This window comes from Cricetulus griseus, chromosome 5, assembly GCF_003668045.3.
Source record: "Cricetulus griseus strain 17A/GY chromosome 5, alternate assembly CriGri-PICRH-1.0, whole genome shotgun sequence".
Taxonomy (NCBI): Eukaryota; Metazoa; Chordata; class Mammalia; order Rodentia; family Cricetidae; genus Cricetulus; species Cricetulus griseus.
Genome location: NC_048598.1, coordinates 15115636 through 15131140, shown reverse-complemented (window position 1 = coordinate 15131140; position 15505 = coordinate 15115636). Strand labels below are relative to the sequence as shown.

Sequence of the window (15505 nt, the reverse complement as noted above, 5' to 3'; positions counted from 1 at the left end):
CTTGAAGAGTCTTGTCGCCCCTTCCCTTGTGCCAGCCCTTAGGTTGGAGAGGCAGCAGCTCAGTTGGATGACTTAAATGCAATGTCTTCAGTTGGGTTCCAAAATAGCAGGGGCCAGGTGGCAGGCAGCACGGAATGGCCAAAGGCAAGCTATTGTAATGGGCAACACAGAGAAAGCAGTGTCCATAATGGCATGACCCATAATGGACAGCAGAGGCAGAGCGATTTTTAGGTGGTGTGACTTGTATGGACCTTTGGTGCTGTCTAATCAAACAAACAAACAAAAAAGAAAAAAAAAAACTATTGCATTTTTGTTTGGTCTGTATACACAGAGAAATTCTCAAACAGGTGGAAAAAAGGCTACATCGGATCATGGCAAATGGGAATCTTGGTGTGTGAACCAATTTCTAAATCTGAACCAGTTTGCAGACCCAGAACCCCTTGAATGGCCCAGTTCTCCTGAGGAAAGGGTTTGGTAAAATGCCTAAAAGTTTTACTGTTAGCCTTTTTCCAGTCCTCCTCCAAAGCGTTGCTCAGCCTTTTGGATACTGGATCTGAACTGATGCTGATTCTGGGGGACACCAAGAAACACTGTGGCCCTCGAGTTAGAGTGGGGGCTTATGGAGGCCAGTTTGGGTGTATGCTGACTCACAGTAGGTCTAGTATGCTTGAAGTGCCTGTCATCTTGACGGACAGGTGATCGGAAGAATGTTTCAAGTGTGAAATATTTCGCCCCTTACTTCGTGTGTGGCCTCGGGTAAGGAATTCAGCTCTCTGAGCCACAGATTTCAGCTCTAAATGGAAATAAATCACGTGTGTTGCATGCAGAAGGGTAGACCTAGGTTCTGATCTTCTGGTGCCTAACACTGTTAAAAGTAATGCTATCAGTCTTCTTTAGGGAAATAGTGTTGACAGACACACAGTAGCAAAACAGCCTCATCCAAGTGTTCAAATAAGATAAGTGTGTATGAAGCATCTAAGTGCATGACACTGAACCTACCAGTGCAAACCTACTGTGTGCACTGAATCTACCAATTCATGATACCTGTGTGCCAGGTCACTCCTGCAGGAGACAGCTGCAAACAGGAAAGATTCATCATTACCTACAATGGACTGTTCTCTAACCCTGGGCACAAAGTGAACCAGCTCAGCACAGAGCAGCAAGACAGCCAACTGCTGTCCTAGTTCCTCTCTGAACTCTCTGTGGTCCTGATCCTCACCTCTGGTTTTCCTTCTTTCCCCACCCCTGACTTCCATTCTGAAAGCCTAGAGGCATAAGCCAGGTTTTCTAACCCTTTATTTCAAATATAAAGGTGCAGTTATTGCTTAGGGTAGGGGTGGGAGGAGCTTGTGTTTGAGAGGATTACTGGGCTGTTATTTGCATGGAGGGATTACGTAGTATGTGATTTATACCAATAAAGTTGTTTTAAAATATAAGCAACCAAGAAATATCCAAAATTCAAGAAAAAATCAATAAGAAAAAAAAAACAGAGAAAATACTGAGCTTGAAGAAACTAAGGTCATCTAGAACATGGAAGAAAATTTGTTAAAAAGACCTAGGTTTCCAAGATGAAGAATTCACAAGAGTAAGAAAAGGGAGCTGCCCATCAAAGATCAAGACTGTATTCTTATAAATTAAAAAAATAAATTTGATAAAATATGAAAATCAATTAGTGACCTGGAAGATAAAGTCCAAGATAATCTCTAGAACACAAAGCAAGAGGGACAAGACATAGAAACATAGCTTAATATATGACTAGAGTATCTTCAGAAAAACAGAGGCAACTAAAAGAAAAAATAGTCAAATTTTAAAGAAGTAATAGGAAGACAAGAGACTTTAAAATGAAATGGCCTTGCATGAATGGAAGGGGAAAAATGGCTAGTCCTAAACACATCAAAGAGCCATGCCAGAGTGCTTACAAAAGGACAAAGTGGGGAGACCAAAGGCATGGATGCAACAGGCTCCTGAGACGCTCTCAGGAGCCTGGCAACAGGTCTTTGTGCCTGTTATTGAAAATGACTTTGAGTTGAGAATTCTACATTCAAGATCTCAATGGTGAATGAGAGAAGCAAGCCTCTACCTTCCACAGCCAGAAACAGGGGAAGCTAGCTACAGCCCTGAGAACAAGAACAAATCTTCAGTATGTCATTTAATGTTCCGAGGCTTTACATTATTTTTAATGTTAAGTGTGGTGAGGGTTGGAGAAAATACAATACATCTGGTTAGCTGGGTTTCTTTCTTTCTTTATCTGACAGAGTCCCACATAGCAGAGGCTGGTTTTGAACCTGCAAAATAGCCAAGACTGACCTTGAGTTTCTGACAACTCCATCTTCCCAGTGCTGCGATTACAGGCAAGCACCACCATGCCTGGCTTATTTTTAGTCTTTTTTTTTTTTTTTTTTTTTTTTTGTAGCTTAAAGTCATTTTCTTAGTAGATAAAAGTTTGAAAATATTATCTAGGGGATCAAGGTGTAAATAGAGAAGATGTTAAGAACTCAAAGGCAGTGTCAAAGGAGAGATAACAGCAGATGTACCTGGGTAGGGTGGTCCAGCTAAGTCAGAGAAGCAGCCTTTGATGCTAGTTACTCAGACTGAACATTCTGATGAAACTGCCAAGTGATGGCTGGCAAACTTAAATACTTGGAAACAATGTGTGGTGTTACGGTTTCAGATGGGTTGGGTCTGAACCAGCAAACTGACCTGGAGCCACTTTTAGCTAGCCCACCATTTCACAAGCTCAGCAGAACATTGTCTCCGTAGAACTTACTTTGGAAAACACTATTTAAACAGGAACAAAGGCGGGTGCCTGTGCTTGGGGCCCTGGGGACAGACAGCTGATAGATGATCAGAAGCAGGTCACGCGGACTAAATATGAAAAGATTCCTTGACATAGATGCTGTTTTTCCGTAAACCTGGATAGACTACATTTTATTCACCCATCTCAATAAGGGTTAGCACCTGTTCTTTAGTTATTTTTAGATTAAAAGCCATCTTTCCATTGAAAACTCATGAGTGGGTGAGGTACCTGCTTTCTTTCTGTTCTCTGGGTCTTTAATGGCCTGGGCAGAAGCTCCCTAGCATTTCCTCTTCCACTCACTGGCCACCATGAAAAGGGCCACACAGTGCTGGCAGGCAACACTGAGAGCTTACAGTGAACAGGGCCAGCCAGGTGGGGGAGGGGGCTCTGCAAACTGACAGACAAATGCCAGCTTTAAAAAGACACCTGCCCAGAATTGTGACCTCTGCTTTGGGGAAGTGTGGCCACCAAATGGATCTCCCAATTCCCTAGTAGTTAAAAGTCTGAATGCTTTCAGGACCTAAAATCTACCTCTAATGGTTAGAAACTATTTTAATTTTTTAAAAATTCATACTGTTAATCAGAATGTTTCATATATATATATATGCACATATCTATACAGAAACAGATGTTATTTGCATTATCTTACTGTCACTTCCGAGATCCAAATGTAGACTTCTGACATACCCACCACTCATTTTTTGGTACTGACCAAATGTTTCTGATTAAAATGATGGTTTTTGAGCTTGATTTAGTCCCCTAACATATTATTTATTCTTCCCAGCTTTGAATCCCTTGAAAAATATGATATACATAAATTCTATTTATTCATCTTATTCACTCAGATAAAAATGTTGGCTTAGACCATTTTTTAAAAGGCCACTTAGAGGCCTATCCCTATTCATTTCCCCCAAAGAGCCCATCAATCTACTAATAACTAGGGAGCCGAAACGGCTGCTTCAAAGCGGTAACAACATCTCACCAGTCTTTATCTTTCTCTAGGAAATGTACCAGAGATGCTTGCAGACATTTTGTTGCTATCTAGATGTACTCTCCTGGCAGCTTCTCCAACATGAATAGAGCTGTCCACAGCCAGAAATGGGGGACGTTTGCTATCCAATCCAGAACTCAAATTCACTCTGACTCAAATGCTTTTCTAAAAGAAATAAAAGAAATGTACCTGAGTGTTGAGCTTGAAGCCATGGCTCTACCACTGGAGAGCCAGTCATGAGAGTACCGGCCTCATCCTCGAGCAGGTGGACAGGCTAAGCTCCTCCTCACTGGGGCTGTGAGGATCACAAGGATGGGCAAGTTGCTTGGAGCACAGCAGCCTCTTAAGAAATCACAGCAATCACCTTTTCGCTTAAGAATGCTGAGAGGTGGAGGAGGGCTCCTCAGGTCCTTTCACCTACTCCTCTATAACACTGATGCTAACAAATCGCTGGCAGATGCCTCTACAATTGGTGAACTCCATTTATCTCACTCTGGGAGGACATTACAGTGATCCTTCCCATTACAAGTGAGAGCAGATTGTTTCCTCTTTAATTCTGAAGGGCGGCATTAGTATGATTGGTGTCCTTTGTGTAGAAAGAGCAATGTCCATCATCCATTTGCTCTCTGCAAAGTGTAAAGCAGGGTGCTCCCCCCTCGACACACACACAACTACCAGAGCAGTGTCCCCTCCTTGTTCTGGGGCTTTGGCTGCCCACTGTCTTTCTTAGCAGCTGGCGGGGACACTTCCCTTGAATACACTGAACAATAAGAACATTAACCATTTTTCAAGACAGTCTACTTTAACAAGCTCAAGGGCTTTATATTAACTAGTTCAGAGGGTGTTTTTCTTGCTCAAAATAACTTGGCTATCTCAAAAGCTGGGACTACAATTTTGAAGGACATTCAATCCCCATCTTTTCATTTCTCTCAAGGACCTCTTACTGTTCTTCACAAATGTTATCACCATTCTCTACAACGATCAGATTTGTGAGGCTTGAGAAACCAATTTTATTTGTGCAATTTAATTGACAGTCCATTCATCCACCCTTGGAGGATTTCTGAAAACTCAATGTGGATTTCATTCAAAATACATAAATAAGTGGCACAGAAGTATATTGACCAATTTTTATAATCATAAAGCATGTGCTTTATATGTGATTAAAATTAGTTCTGAACATTTTTTTAAGTTTTAAGTCTTTCTAAGTTCTATCCCCCATTTCCCATTTCTCAGACCTAGATGCTGGGATTCTGTTAAGGCATCCTGAGTGAAATAATTTAGTGGGTTGGATCAGAGTATAGCAGAGTGATGCTAAATGGGCACTGAAGGCCAGATTTACTTCTACAGGACAATGTATCTGAGCTGATCTAGACACTGCTGTCTTTCCAACTTGCCTTGTGGAAGATTTAATAAAATGGTATTTTATTACCAATGTATTAAATTGCATCATAAAGTGAAGTAGAATCTATTGAGTAAAAATAAGTGAGTGTGTGGATAAAATGGGATCTGGGCTCTGTCCTCCAAGGTCAACAGCCAAAGCTGAGCTGAGGTCATGAGTGACAAAGCGCTCATTATTAGAGGCTTGACCTCAATCCAGGCACAGCAAACAGCAGATTGACATCGTCAAGTTATTCCTGCCGATGGCAGTCCAGTCACCTCTCAGTAACCCAGACCTGGCTAATTGTCTGTGTCCTTGGCTAAATGGGAGCAAAAGCAGCCACAGGTGAAAACCATCACCACCTTGTTCAAGATGGTCATGTGGCCTGTGGTCCTTGTTTTCACTTCTCCTGAGCTAAAGAGAAAAGAACTAAGTGTGTTCCTGTTTCTCTTAACTGTGTTGGTTCTAGAATGTCACTGGCCTTTGCTTCTACAGGGCCTCTGGTGACAAATGGTACAAGTCCTACTCACTGGAAGTGGAGCAGTATAGCATGCTGTAAAGAAGGCCTTATAGAGCCCCAGGGAGGACCGTTCAGGTTTGGAAACTTGTCATGTGCCCACGGACAGAACGTACATTTACAGAGAGAATGTGACTAGCCAACACCAAAAAAAAAAAAAAAAAAAAGTAACCAAAATTTTCTCAAACACAAGGGAGTATGCTGTGGAGGACATGGCTTCACCTACGCGGAAAGCTGTCTGACTCAAGTGCTGGTCAATCAAATCGCCAACTAGGGCTAGGCCAATGCTGTGCAGAAATCTGTGTAAGTGCTGACAAAAGAAGATTCAAGATGCACTTGGGACTGTTAGTGCCATCTGGTGGGGCATTTAAATGACTGATTCAGTTGGCCTTGGCAGGGCAGCTGGGACGGCAAATAGAAGGGGACGGCAAATAGAAGGGGACCACGGGGCAAAGAGAATCTGCTCCAAAGACCGGGGGTGGGGGGTGGGGCAGTGCTGCCACAGGGCTTTGGAGAATGATGGAATTTCTCAGTCTGCAGCTCCTGGCCTGGGTCCATCCATATACTGTGCTGCCTGTGTTCTGCGCTCCTGAGGCCAGGCCCCAGCCTTCAGAGACTGCATTAACCATCTGGGTTTGCCTGCCGTGTCAACACCCAGTAAGGCTCTGAGAAAGCAGCCTTATCTCTCTGTGTTCGATTCATACTTTCAGAAAACCCACAAGAGTCCTCACCCTGAACAGACATTCCACTGCTCATGGGAAAGTCTCTGGTCTCAGTCCTCCAGGCAGTTAGATTAAAGCTGACTCACAGACAGTTCCAAAGCTGCTCACCACAAGGGAACAAAAGCAGCCACCTGCCAAAAGTCTGGAAACACCCTTGGGTCTGGTGCCACTGGCTGGTCTGTGGGTCTTTGGCATCTACTTGGTAGTGGGGCCTTGGCTATCTACAGGCTCTTCTTGGCGCACATCTAGTTCTGACCCAGATCTGACTGTTGACCTCGGGTCTCCCAGGCTTGATATCTCTTTCCCTGTTGACGTCTAGATCCTAACCCTGATTCTGTTCTTGCCATGCAGATCCTGGTAAATTTCCCCTCCTTGTCATCTGTCACCCGAGGCTCCCCTCCAGTGGGGACAGGCTGTGCCCCACCTGCTTCACTTGGAACCGATCCCTATACCTGTTGTCCCATGTCCCATGGGTCTAGAAATGGATACTCCCTGAGCTTCACCCTCTTTGGCCAGATTGTGTTAGCGCCATCTGCATAATGGGGAGCTTTACATCCTCCAGGAATGGCACCCTGCTTTGCCATGTCCCACCTATCCATGTATCTTCTCAGTGGCAACCTTGTCCTGTGCTGGGCACTGGACAACCTGATCTCAGATTCATTGGCCTACCTTCTCCCCATTGGCTTGTTCCCAAACTCAACCTCAGTTCTTAGCCCAGGGAAAACTGGAGCCCCACAGATGGCAGTGTCAGACTTCCAGCCCTTGCCTTCAACCTCGCCTCCCTTAAAACTTCTCCACATTGCAAGACCACCCAAGAGCAAACACCCACCTACCTGGAGGAGAAGAGCAGAGGCAAGAAGCAGTCAATCTCCTCCAGGCATGGTGGCATATTCCTGCAATCCCAGTACTGGAAATGGGGCTGAGGCAGGAGGATCACAAGTTGAAGGCTAGCCTGGGCCACAGACCTAGATCCTGTCTTCAAACACACACACACACACACACACTCACTCACACACACACACTCACACACACACAGACACACACACACACACACACACACACACTCACACACACACACACACACACACACACACACACACACCACACACACACACTCACTCACACACACACACACACAGACACACACACACACACACACACACACTGTGATGAACCCCCCCCCCAACACACACACAGAGTGATGGGTTACCCATAGTTCACCAATAGTTTCTTCGCCAATGCAATGACCCATTGAAGAAGATTAGTCACCTACCTAGTCACAAGGTGGCTATAAGGGTCAATCTGTATACCAGCACTGTGACAAATATCAATTCTGACAATCAATCTGGACCTATCACTACTGCAAACCAATCAAAGAGCAGCACATCCGCCTCCCTCACCTGGACCAGTGGTTCAAAGATAGGAGGGAGTCACGCGCTCTTCTCTGCCCGCCTCTCTGCTTGCCTTTGTCACTGCAAACCTCGCACTGTACTGCAATCGCCAGTTCCACAGAGAGACCGTGTCTAACTCGTTACTGAACAAGCACATTGCCAGGAACCTGGAAACGGCTTTGCCAGTGACTGATGAAATGTGTGAAGAAACAGGAATGAATGAAACGGGGTCTAGTTTCATACACCTAGAGCCAATGGGACACTTGATATGAGACAGCAGAGTCAGAGTGACTTGACGACGGCCATCGCGTCCCATGTGGGCCGTGCGGACACCTCTGCGTCAAGCCTGCCTTGCACTCACCGGTACGGCTCCATGGTGCGCAGGGCGTAGAGCAGGGCCTCCTCTAGCATCCCCAGGTTGATGCAGGCATCCATGGCACAGTCGAGCACCTTCAGCTGGTAGATGTTGATGTCGGGAAGCCGGTCAGAGTTGCTGCTTATGATCGCCTGGCACAGGGCCAGAACCTGCTCCCACTCTGTTATTAACTGAGTTAAGGATGCATTGTCTTCATCAAGAAAACACAGAAGCAAGCGGAGATGTCTAAAAGGCTGAAGAGCTTCCAGGCCCGGGAGGGAGGAGGTGCCCATTATTTCACACAGATGAGCTGCCTGGAAACATACTTGAGAGACAAAAGCACGTTCAAGTGCCGTCTTACCGAAGTGAGGTCGGTTTACATCAACAAACCGTCCTCTAGCCCAGCCTGTACTTTAGGAGAATTAGAAGTCCCCAAGAAATATTCCTTTTTCACACGTCTACATGTTTTCTCCTTCAACTTAGTTGAGAAATGAATGAAGGTGTTTATTAAACTGGACTGAAGCTTGAGCTCAGCTTCAAATTGTTTACTGTGGAATTATTTCTGTTTAAAAGAGAGAATCCCTTCTGAGAAAGGAGGAGCATGAGTTTGCTTCTGACTCATCTGAGTCCTGGATGTGCATGGAGCCCAGTCCACACCAGTGTGCAGGCCTGCAGAATGTGCAGCCATCTGAAGAAATGCATTTCCAGTGGGCTTTATATTTAGTGTTCGTTATAACACAAAAGTGACTCAAACCTAAACTCCACTGAAATAAATGTATTCTTACTGTAAACCCAAAAATTGGGTTTAAAGTAAGCGGAGGCAGGTGGATCTCTCTGAGTTCGAGGGCAGCTTGGTTTACATGGCAAGTTCCGGGACAGCTAGGACTACATAGCCAGAAACTGCCTCAAAAAGCAACAGAAAGAAAGGAAGAAAACTATCAAGAACAGTTTTTATATGTGTGCCCTGAGCAAGGGAAAACACCTGTGCTGCTCAGTGGCACTGACTTCTGATTAATCACGGGCCAATTAAATCGGTAATTAATTTCACATGTGATATTCCACGCCCTGTAAGTTGCCCCTTACTATACTCGAGGTGGCCTCTAATCCCTGCTCACATAACCCATCTACCTCAGTCTCCTGAGTAGCTGGGCCTACAGGTATGTGGTACTTGGTCCAGCTTTGAACCCCGCCTTTGCAGACGGATATCTGCATCCTCTTACAGAGGAAGCTGGAGGGCTGAAGACATGGGGCTTCCTCCATGCCCAGCTAAAGGTGCATTGCCGGGCCCAACGGGGGTCACCACACTGCTCCTCTGCTCCCCTGTCGTACTGAGACTGGGCATCTCTCCGCCCTCTCCCCATTTCCTGCCACTGTCCCTCTATGCTATTCTGCTTTGATGCTAGAATTCCACTTGGAGAAAGTGGTCTGAAGATTCAAACTACAGAAGAAACAGTCCAGAGCTTTCATCATCCATAGAGCTTGGTTCAAACCTAAGCTTGTTCTACCGTCTTCAGGTTTTGAACTTTGAGAAAGTCAAATGCTTCAAGGTAGGCTAGAAACAAAACACCTGTCTCAGTGACTATCAAATAAGACACTGTATCTAGAAATTGGAGGATCTTCTTGTGTCCTCCCATGAGCTAGGCAGAGTTCTGGGTGTCATGGTTGGAAAGTTTACTGGGGCATGCAAAGCATATGGCAGAGATACCACTCTCCTTCCTGTGGCAACCCCTGACCTGACAGGCTGAAGGGAAAGAGGCTGGAGTCGCCCTCCCTCTCCCCATCTCTCCTCTCCCCATCTCTTTACAATACCATACTCCATGCTCTTCTCCTAAGCCTCTACTGTAGCCTTCTTCGTCAGTGTCCTGACAGCAAGCCTCACCGGAACAGACAGCCCATGTGTGCAAACCTCCTCTCTCCCTCCCCCCACAGAATCCACTGTGCACTGCCTGTCCCTGCAGAGCTCTGCTTCCAAAACACCAGCGAGGCTTTTCACCAGCCAAGCCCCACCTGCAAATGGGAATACTATCTTCATGAACCGACTGGAAGAGACGCTTCCTCTCAGCTGAGGCACAACACCTTCCTCCAGAGCGTCATTTCCTTGGGAAGAACTGCAAGCTGAGGAGCTTTGTGTCACCTCTTAGGGGCCAGTCCTGGCTCTGATCCCAGAAGGGGTTCACGTACTGAAGACAGTGATTTGAAGTTATTGACAGTTGGTGATTTTCTTTTGTATTCCTGTGACATGGATGTTTCACGTTTGCTGAGCGGGTCCTCCAGAGGTTGGGGAAGCGGCTTCTTAGGCAATGTGCTGATTTTGAAACAGACTGCCATGCTTAACCTCATGGCTTTTCATTCCAGGATTAGATGTTTGACAAGCTGTCAGGAGGAATGGCTGTCTCTTACACAATGCCAGACATTTCTGTGGCAAGGCTCGGTCGGGCCTTATTGTAACATCGTTCGATGGATCCCACTGTTGCTTGTCTACTCATTTCCATGAAGTGCTCCACCTCATGAGCAGCTGAGGTGAGACGCCTTAGGAGTGGAAACCAGATGTGATACGCTGTACCCACTCACAGAGATACATCCACACACCCTGTGTCAAGCGGGAAAGGACCTCTTGCCAATCTCTCCCCACAATATTGGCAACTCTCTCCTGGCAAACAAGGCAAAACTTTTCATGTAAACTGCTCCAGGGAAGGGGGAGGGAGGAACAGTTTAAACTACAAGGCTCTTTCCAAGTTAATGCAGACATTTATCTGCCCAGAAATTTATCCTTGGCACCTGTAGTGTCTGCTATAACCACTGTTCCAGTGAGCTCTATGCCAAAGAGGACCCCGAGGGCACGATGGGGGCTTTCTTTCAAATGCCCCTGACTGTAGACGGGTGAGGACAGACAGTCAGACAAGGGAGTGGAGTCACTTGGGAATTAGTCATCTTCTTAGGACAGGCTGTCAGAGCAGCCCATCTAGCCATGCTATTCTGCTTAGCATCATTCTGGGCCCCTTTGCATAAAAAAAAAAAAAATGCGGCCATTTCCAGCAGCTCTTTCCTCCTGTGTGGCACAATGTCACCTGTGGACTGGCATATTTCTTCCCTCTGAGGCACCCTCCTCCATGGCTATTCTAAAGTCCAACTCACCTCCCCAGATACAGGACAGTCAGTCATCACCTCCTTTATAAAACCAAATCTATCTCCCTCCCTCCCTCCCTCTCTCTCTCTCTCTCTCTCTCTCTCTCTCTCTCTCTCTCTCTCTCTCTCGTGTGTGCACATGTATGTATGTGTATCTTTACCAAAATATGTATTGTACTATTCTGCCTCGCACGATTATAATGAAATGTCTGATGTGCGGTACCCTATTAATGAAAGGCTTGTGAGCTGTGGAGGTTCAAGAACAAGTTCAGATGGCCCCATTGGTTTGGCCTCCGGTGAGGTAACCAGAGGGCAAAGGTGAGAGTGGGTGTCAGAATACGCATTCACATGTCAAGATGGGAAGCAGAGTGAGGCTGAGAGACCAGGACTGATGGCCTCCTTGAAGGCATCTTCCCAATGACTTCTCAGTAGGTTCCACCCCTTAAAGGTCTGCCATACCTCCCATAAGGGGCACCCTGGGGGCCAGATTCTGACATATGGGCCTATAAGAAATACTCATCTGAACCACAGCACATAGTGCTTTGCATAATTACTACCCCACTATGTGAGAGTTTTGAATATTGGACTGTGTCTTGTAATTTCTGCCTGAATCACAAGGTAGATTAGACTAGCCAAATACCTGTCGAGTCAGTTTCCACTTAAACCTCATCCAGGCGAGACTGAAATGCACCTTGGTCCTCTATGGCCTGGTTTCTGCTGCATAGGACCACGGAAAACAAGACTCCTCAGCTGTGTAGCAACACTAAGCCTCTGAGCGTCACCCCTGAGCATGCTGTTTCCTAGTCCCTTTCATCGCCTTGACTGGTGGAGTTTCAAACGACTCAGCTCTGTCCCAGTGCTCGTAGCGAATTTAATTTCTCTACAGCCCTATTAATATGCCATAGCCCAGACTGAGTCTGAGATTCCAGAGAGCATCAGCCCGGTACCACTTCCTTTCTCATTTTCTATTCTGTATTTCTATGACTGCAGCCCAAGATCACAGTTGTCCTTGGGGAGTTATAACATACTTGTACACTTTATTAAATTTGACTATTTACCAAAACCATATAATCCTCTGGTGTGCTCTGCTGCCAAGCTTTATGCAGCTTCACATGCTTCAGTTTCCTGCCACAAATAGACGACTTTATATACACTCTTGTCAAAGTTCAGCTCCTGAAGATCAGTCACCATGCAGTCTGCCAAGGAGCCGTCGCTCTCATGGTTCTGTTGTCCTTTCTCTGCTGCCCTTCCCATCTCCACGTGCCTGGATAGTCTCTTCATTCCAGGTACTGAATCAAAGGTGCAGGAGGCAGAGCACCCCAGATCGACACTTGTGTCATTTGCCAATTGAGTTAGATGCCTGGATCTGCTAGTATAGAACACAGATGTCTTGGCTATTTCTTTTCAAAGTCTCTCATGAAATCTAGGTGCAAACTTTACCAAAAAAAAAAAAAAATCACTGACTCTGGGGATGGATCTGTTCTTAGTAAAACCATAAAGCAACCTGTTCGTGGCAGCCTTCTTTTCTTTCTTACTAACCAACTGTAGTTCATTAGTCAGACCTAACAAACCCACCGAGTTAATGATTTCTGTAATTACATAGGTCACTATTAAAAGGAGAACCTACCCATCTTCCTGTCCTTCACAGTTCTCTAACAGCATTGTAGACTGGAAACCTTATTTGCAGATTTTGTTAGTGCCGGAGACATCTTTCAACCCAAAGCATCTGGTGACCTCTTGGTGACCTTTCCACACTCTACAGTCTCTTTCTTACCTGTAGTTCCGCCATCACATTTGTGTCCCGGTGGAGTCCTCTATAGACAGACAGTGACTTCTGTCACAGCTTCTGCCTGTCCAAATCCTGTCTCTGACCTGGGATCCCCTTTACACAGTGAAGTTCCAGTGGGTCATCCCAGATGATCCCATCACATGCTCTCTCCTTCTGCTCTGACCTTTAACCTATTCATGTTCCTTATCATTCATGCCAAGAAAATGCATAATGGAGAACCCCATTGCTGCTGTTTTGTGACTGGTTTGTAGGTCTGAGGGTCAGTGGTATTAACTTATAGGGATTCTAACATTCCTTTCCAGAGACTAAGGTGCTTATAGGAGGAAGAGGGTCTACCAGTTTTACCTTTTGCACAGAAAAGAAGGGAGGAAGAGGAAGAGGACTTTCCTTCCCACTATGACTGGGCCATACTATTAATTGGTGGTAAAGTCTTTGTAAAGTATCTGTGCAGACCTTACTGCGGTCCTCCTGGGTGGTTCCCCACACTGCTGCTGGACCTGGATGCAGCACTTGGACCTTTCAGATCCGGGGTCTGGCTCCAGCGGCACCAGGCTCCCAGTAAAGAAGCAACCAACAGCGTGGATCAGCCCACAGGTAAAAGGATACTCCAGTGCGCCTTCAGCTCTTCAATTTTTTTCAGTGATTCTTGAACCTCCTTCCATATTTGCTCATCACCCGTCAGCATATCAGCATCCTGCTCAGGCCAAATGGGAAGACAGGCAAAGAAGACAAACGGCCCAATTAAAACCCGGGCAAAGGATATGAACAGACATTTCTCCAAGAAAGACAAACAAATGGCCTACAAGCACATGAAAACATACTCAGCATCATTAATCATTAGGGAAATTCAATTCAAAACCACAGGGAGATGCCATCTCCTGCCCAGCCCAGGCTATAGAAAAGCAAGGAACAGGAGGTATCGTTAGGGATAGAGAGAGCCGAAGGGCTGATGCTCCATGGGTGGATATGTACAGAGAGTGGTATGGCTTTGAAAAACGGGCTTTTCAGCTCCTCAGACAATTGACCTATATGTGCTCCTTACCATTTATGCCAAGAAAATGTGTGATGGAGCACCGTATTGCTGCTGCTTTGTGGCCGGTTTGCTATGAAGCTTCCAGCAAACACAGAAGAAACACTGTGTTCCTGACAGTGTTAGTAGTATCTCATTAGTTCTACTCCTGGGCAGCCAACCATGAGAATTGAGAATATGTTTAGCCAAAACATGTGCGCAAATATCAGTAGTCCAAAAGTGATGCAACTCAAATGTCCATCATCTGATGATGGACAAATAAATAAAAATTCATCACAACAGAATATTACTAGTAATAAGATTAACAGAGTATTGCCATATGCTATAACATGGATGAACCTTGAAAACATTAATCTGAGTGAAAAAAAAAAAAGCCAGTCATTCTGAGATGGTGAGATGGTTCAGTGGGCAAAGGTGGCTTCTGCCACATAGGATGGCCTGAGTTCAAGCCCTGGGACCCACGTGGTGGGAGGAGAAAACTAACTCTTAGAAGTCGTCTTCTGATCTCCATGTGTGTCCCATAGCACACACATGTCTCGCCAATGAAATTAAAATATAAGTGAAAATATAATAAAAGATTCTTAAAAGACAATATGTTACATGCTTCTACTTATATGAAATTCCCAGACTGGGAAATCCTTAGAGACAGAAGGCAAACTGGTGTCTGGTTAGGGCTATAGCAACTAGAAGGAATTGGGGAGTGATTACTAAAGGATAGGATTCCTTCAGGGATAATTAATATGTTCTAAAATTGACCATGATGTTGGTTTACAACTCCATAAAGAGACTAAAACCCACTGATCCTTATGTTGTAAACTGAGTGAACAAAACAAGTGAAGTATACAGCAATAAACCCGTTTTTAGGAAAGTATAAGAGAAAGAGTTTTTATAAAGCTGTGGTTTGGGGCTACAGCGATGGCTCAGTGGTTAAGAACACTTGCTGTTCTTCTAAAGGACTTGATTGTGGTTCCCAGCACCTGTGTTGGATGGTTCACAACCACCTGTAACTCCATCTCCAGGGGAGCCAGTGCCCTCTTCTGGACTCCAAGAGCACCTACACTCACACATGTGCACAACCATACAGAGTCACATACATCACATGCACACAGAATTTAACACACACACACACACACACACACACACACACACACACACACACACACACACACTTTCCTCTAAGAGCCATTATTTTTTGCAAATAGGATAGTGACCAGGCATGGCTTATCAACACAGCTAGCATAAAGGAGGGCAAGTCTACTACACTCATGTGGGCCAATTCTGACTTCTACATTAAAAATGTCTCATATTTTAATGATTTAAAAATGTAAAAAAAAAAAAAAAGAGAGAAGGAAAAAGCCACGAGATGGTGTGCTGCTGTCTATTAAACTCAGATGTCTATCTCACAAGCA

The 15505-nt window shown here is 45.3% G+C and overlaps 1 protein-coding gene across 3 annotated transcripts in view; it reads right to left on the bottom strand.

The window, feature by feature from the left end:
• Smyd3 (SET and MYND domain containing 3) overlaps positions 1–15505 on the bottom strand; it is a 524738-nt gene that overhangs the window by 70286 nt on the left and 438947 nt on the right. For all 3 annotated transcript variants that reach the window (XM_027418861.2, XM_035445108.1, XM_035445109.1), the window contains 2 exons: positions 13673–13760; positions 8158–8332 (listed from right to left, as the gene is read on the bottom strand). In XM_027418861.2, the coding sequence (XP_027274662.1) occupies positions 8158–8332; positions 13673–13760 (263 nt within the window). The remainder of the gene's footprint in view (positions 1–8157; positions 8333–13672; positions 13761–15505) is intronic.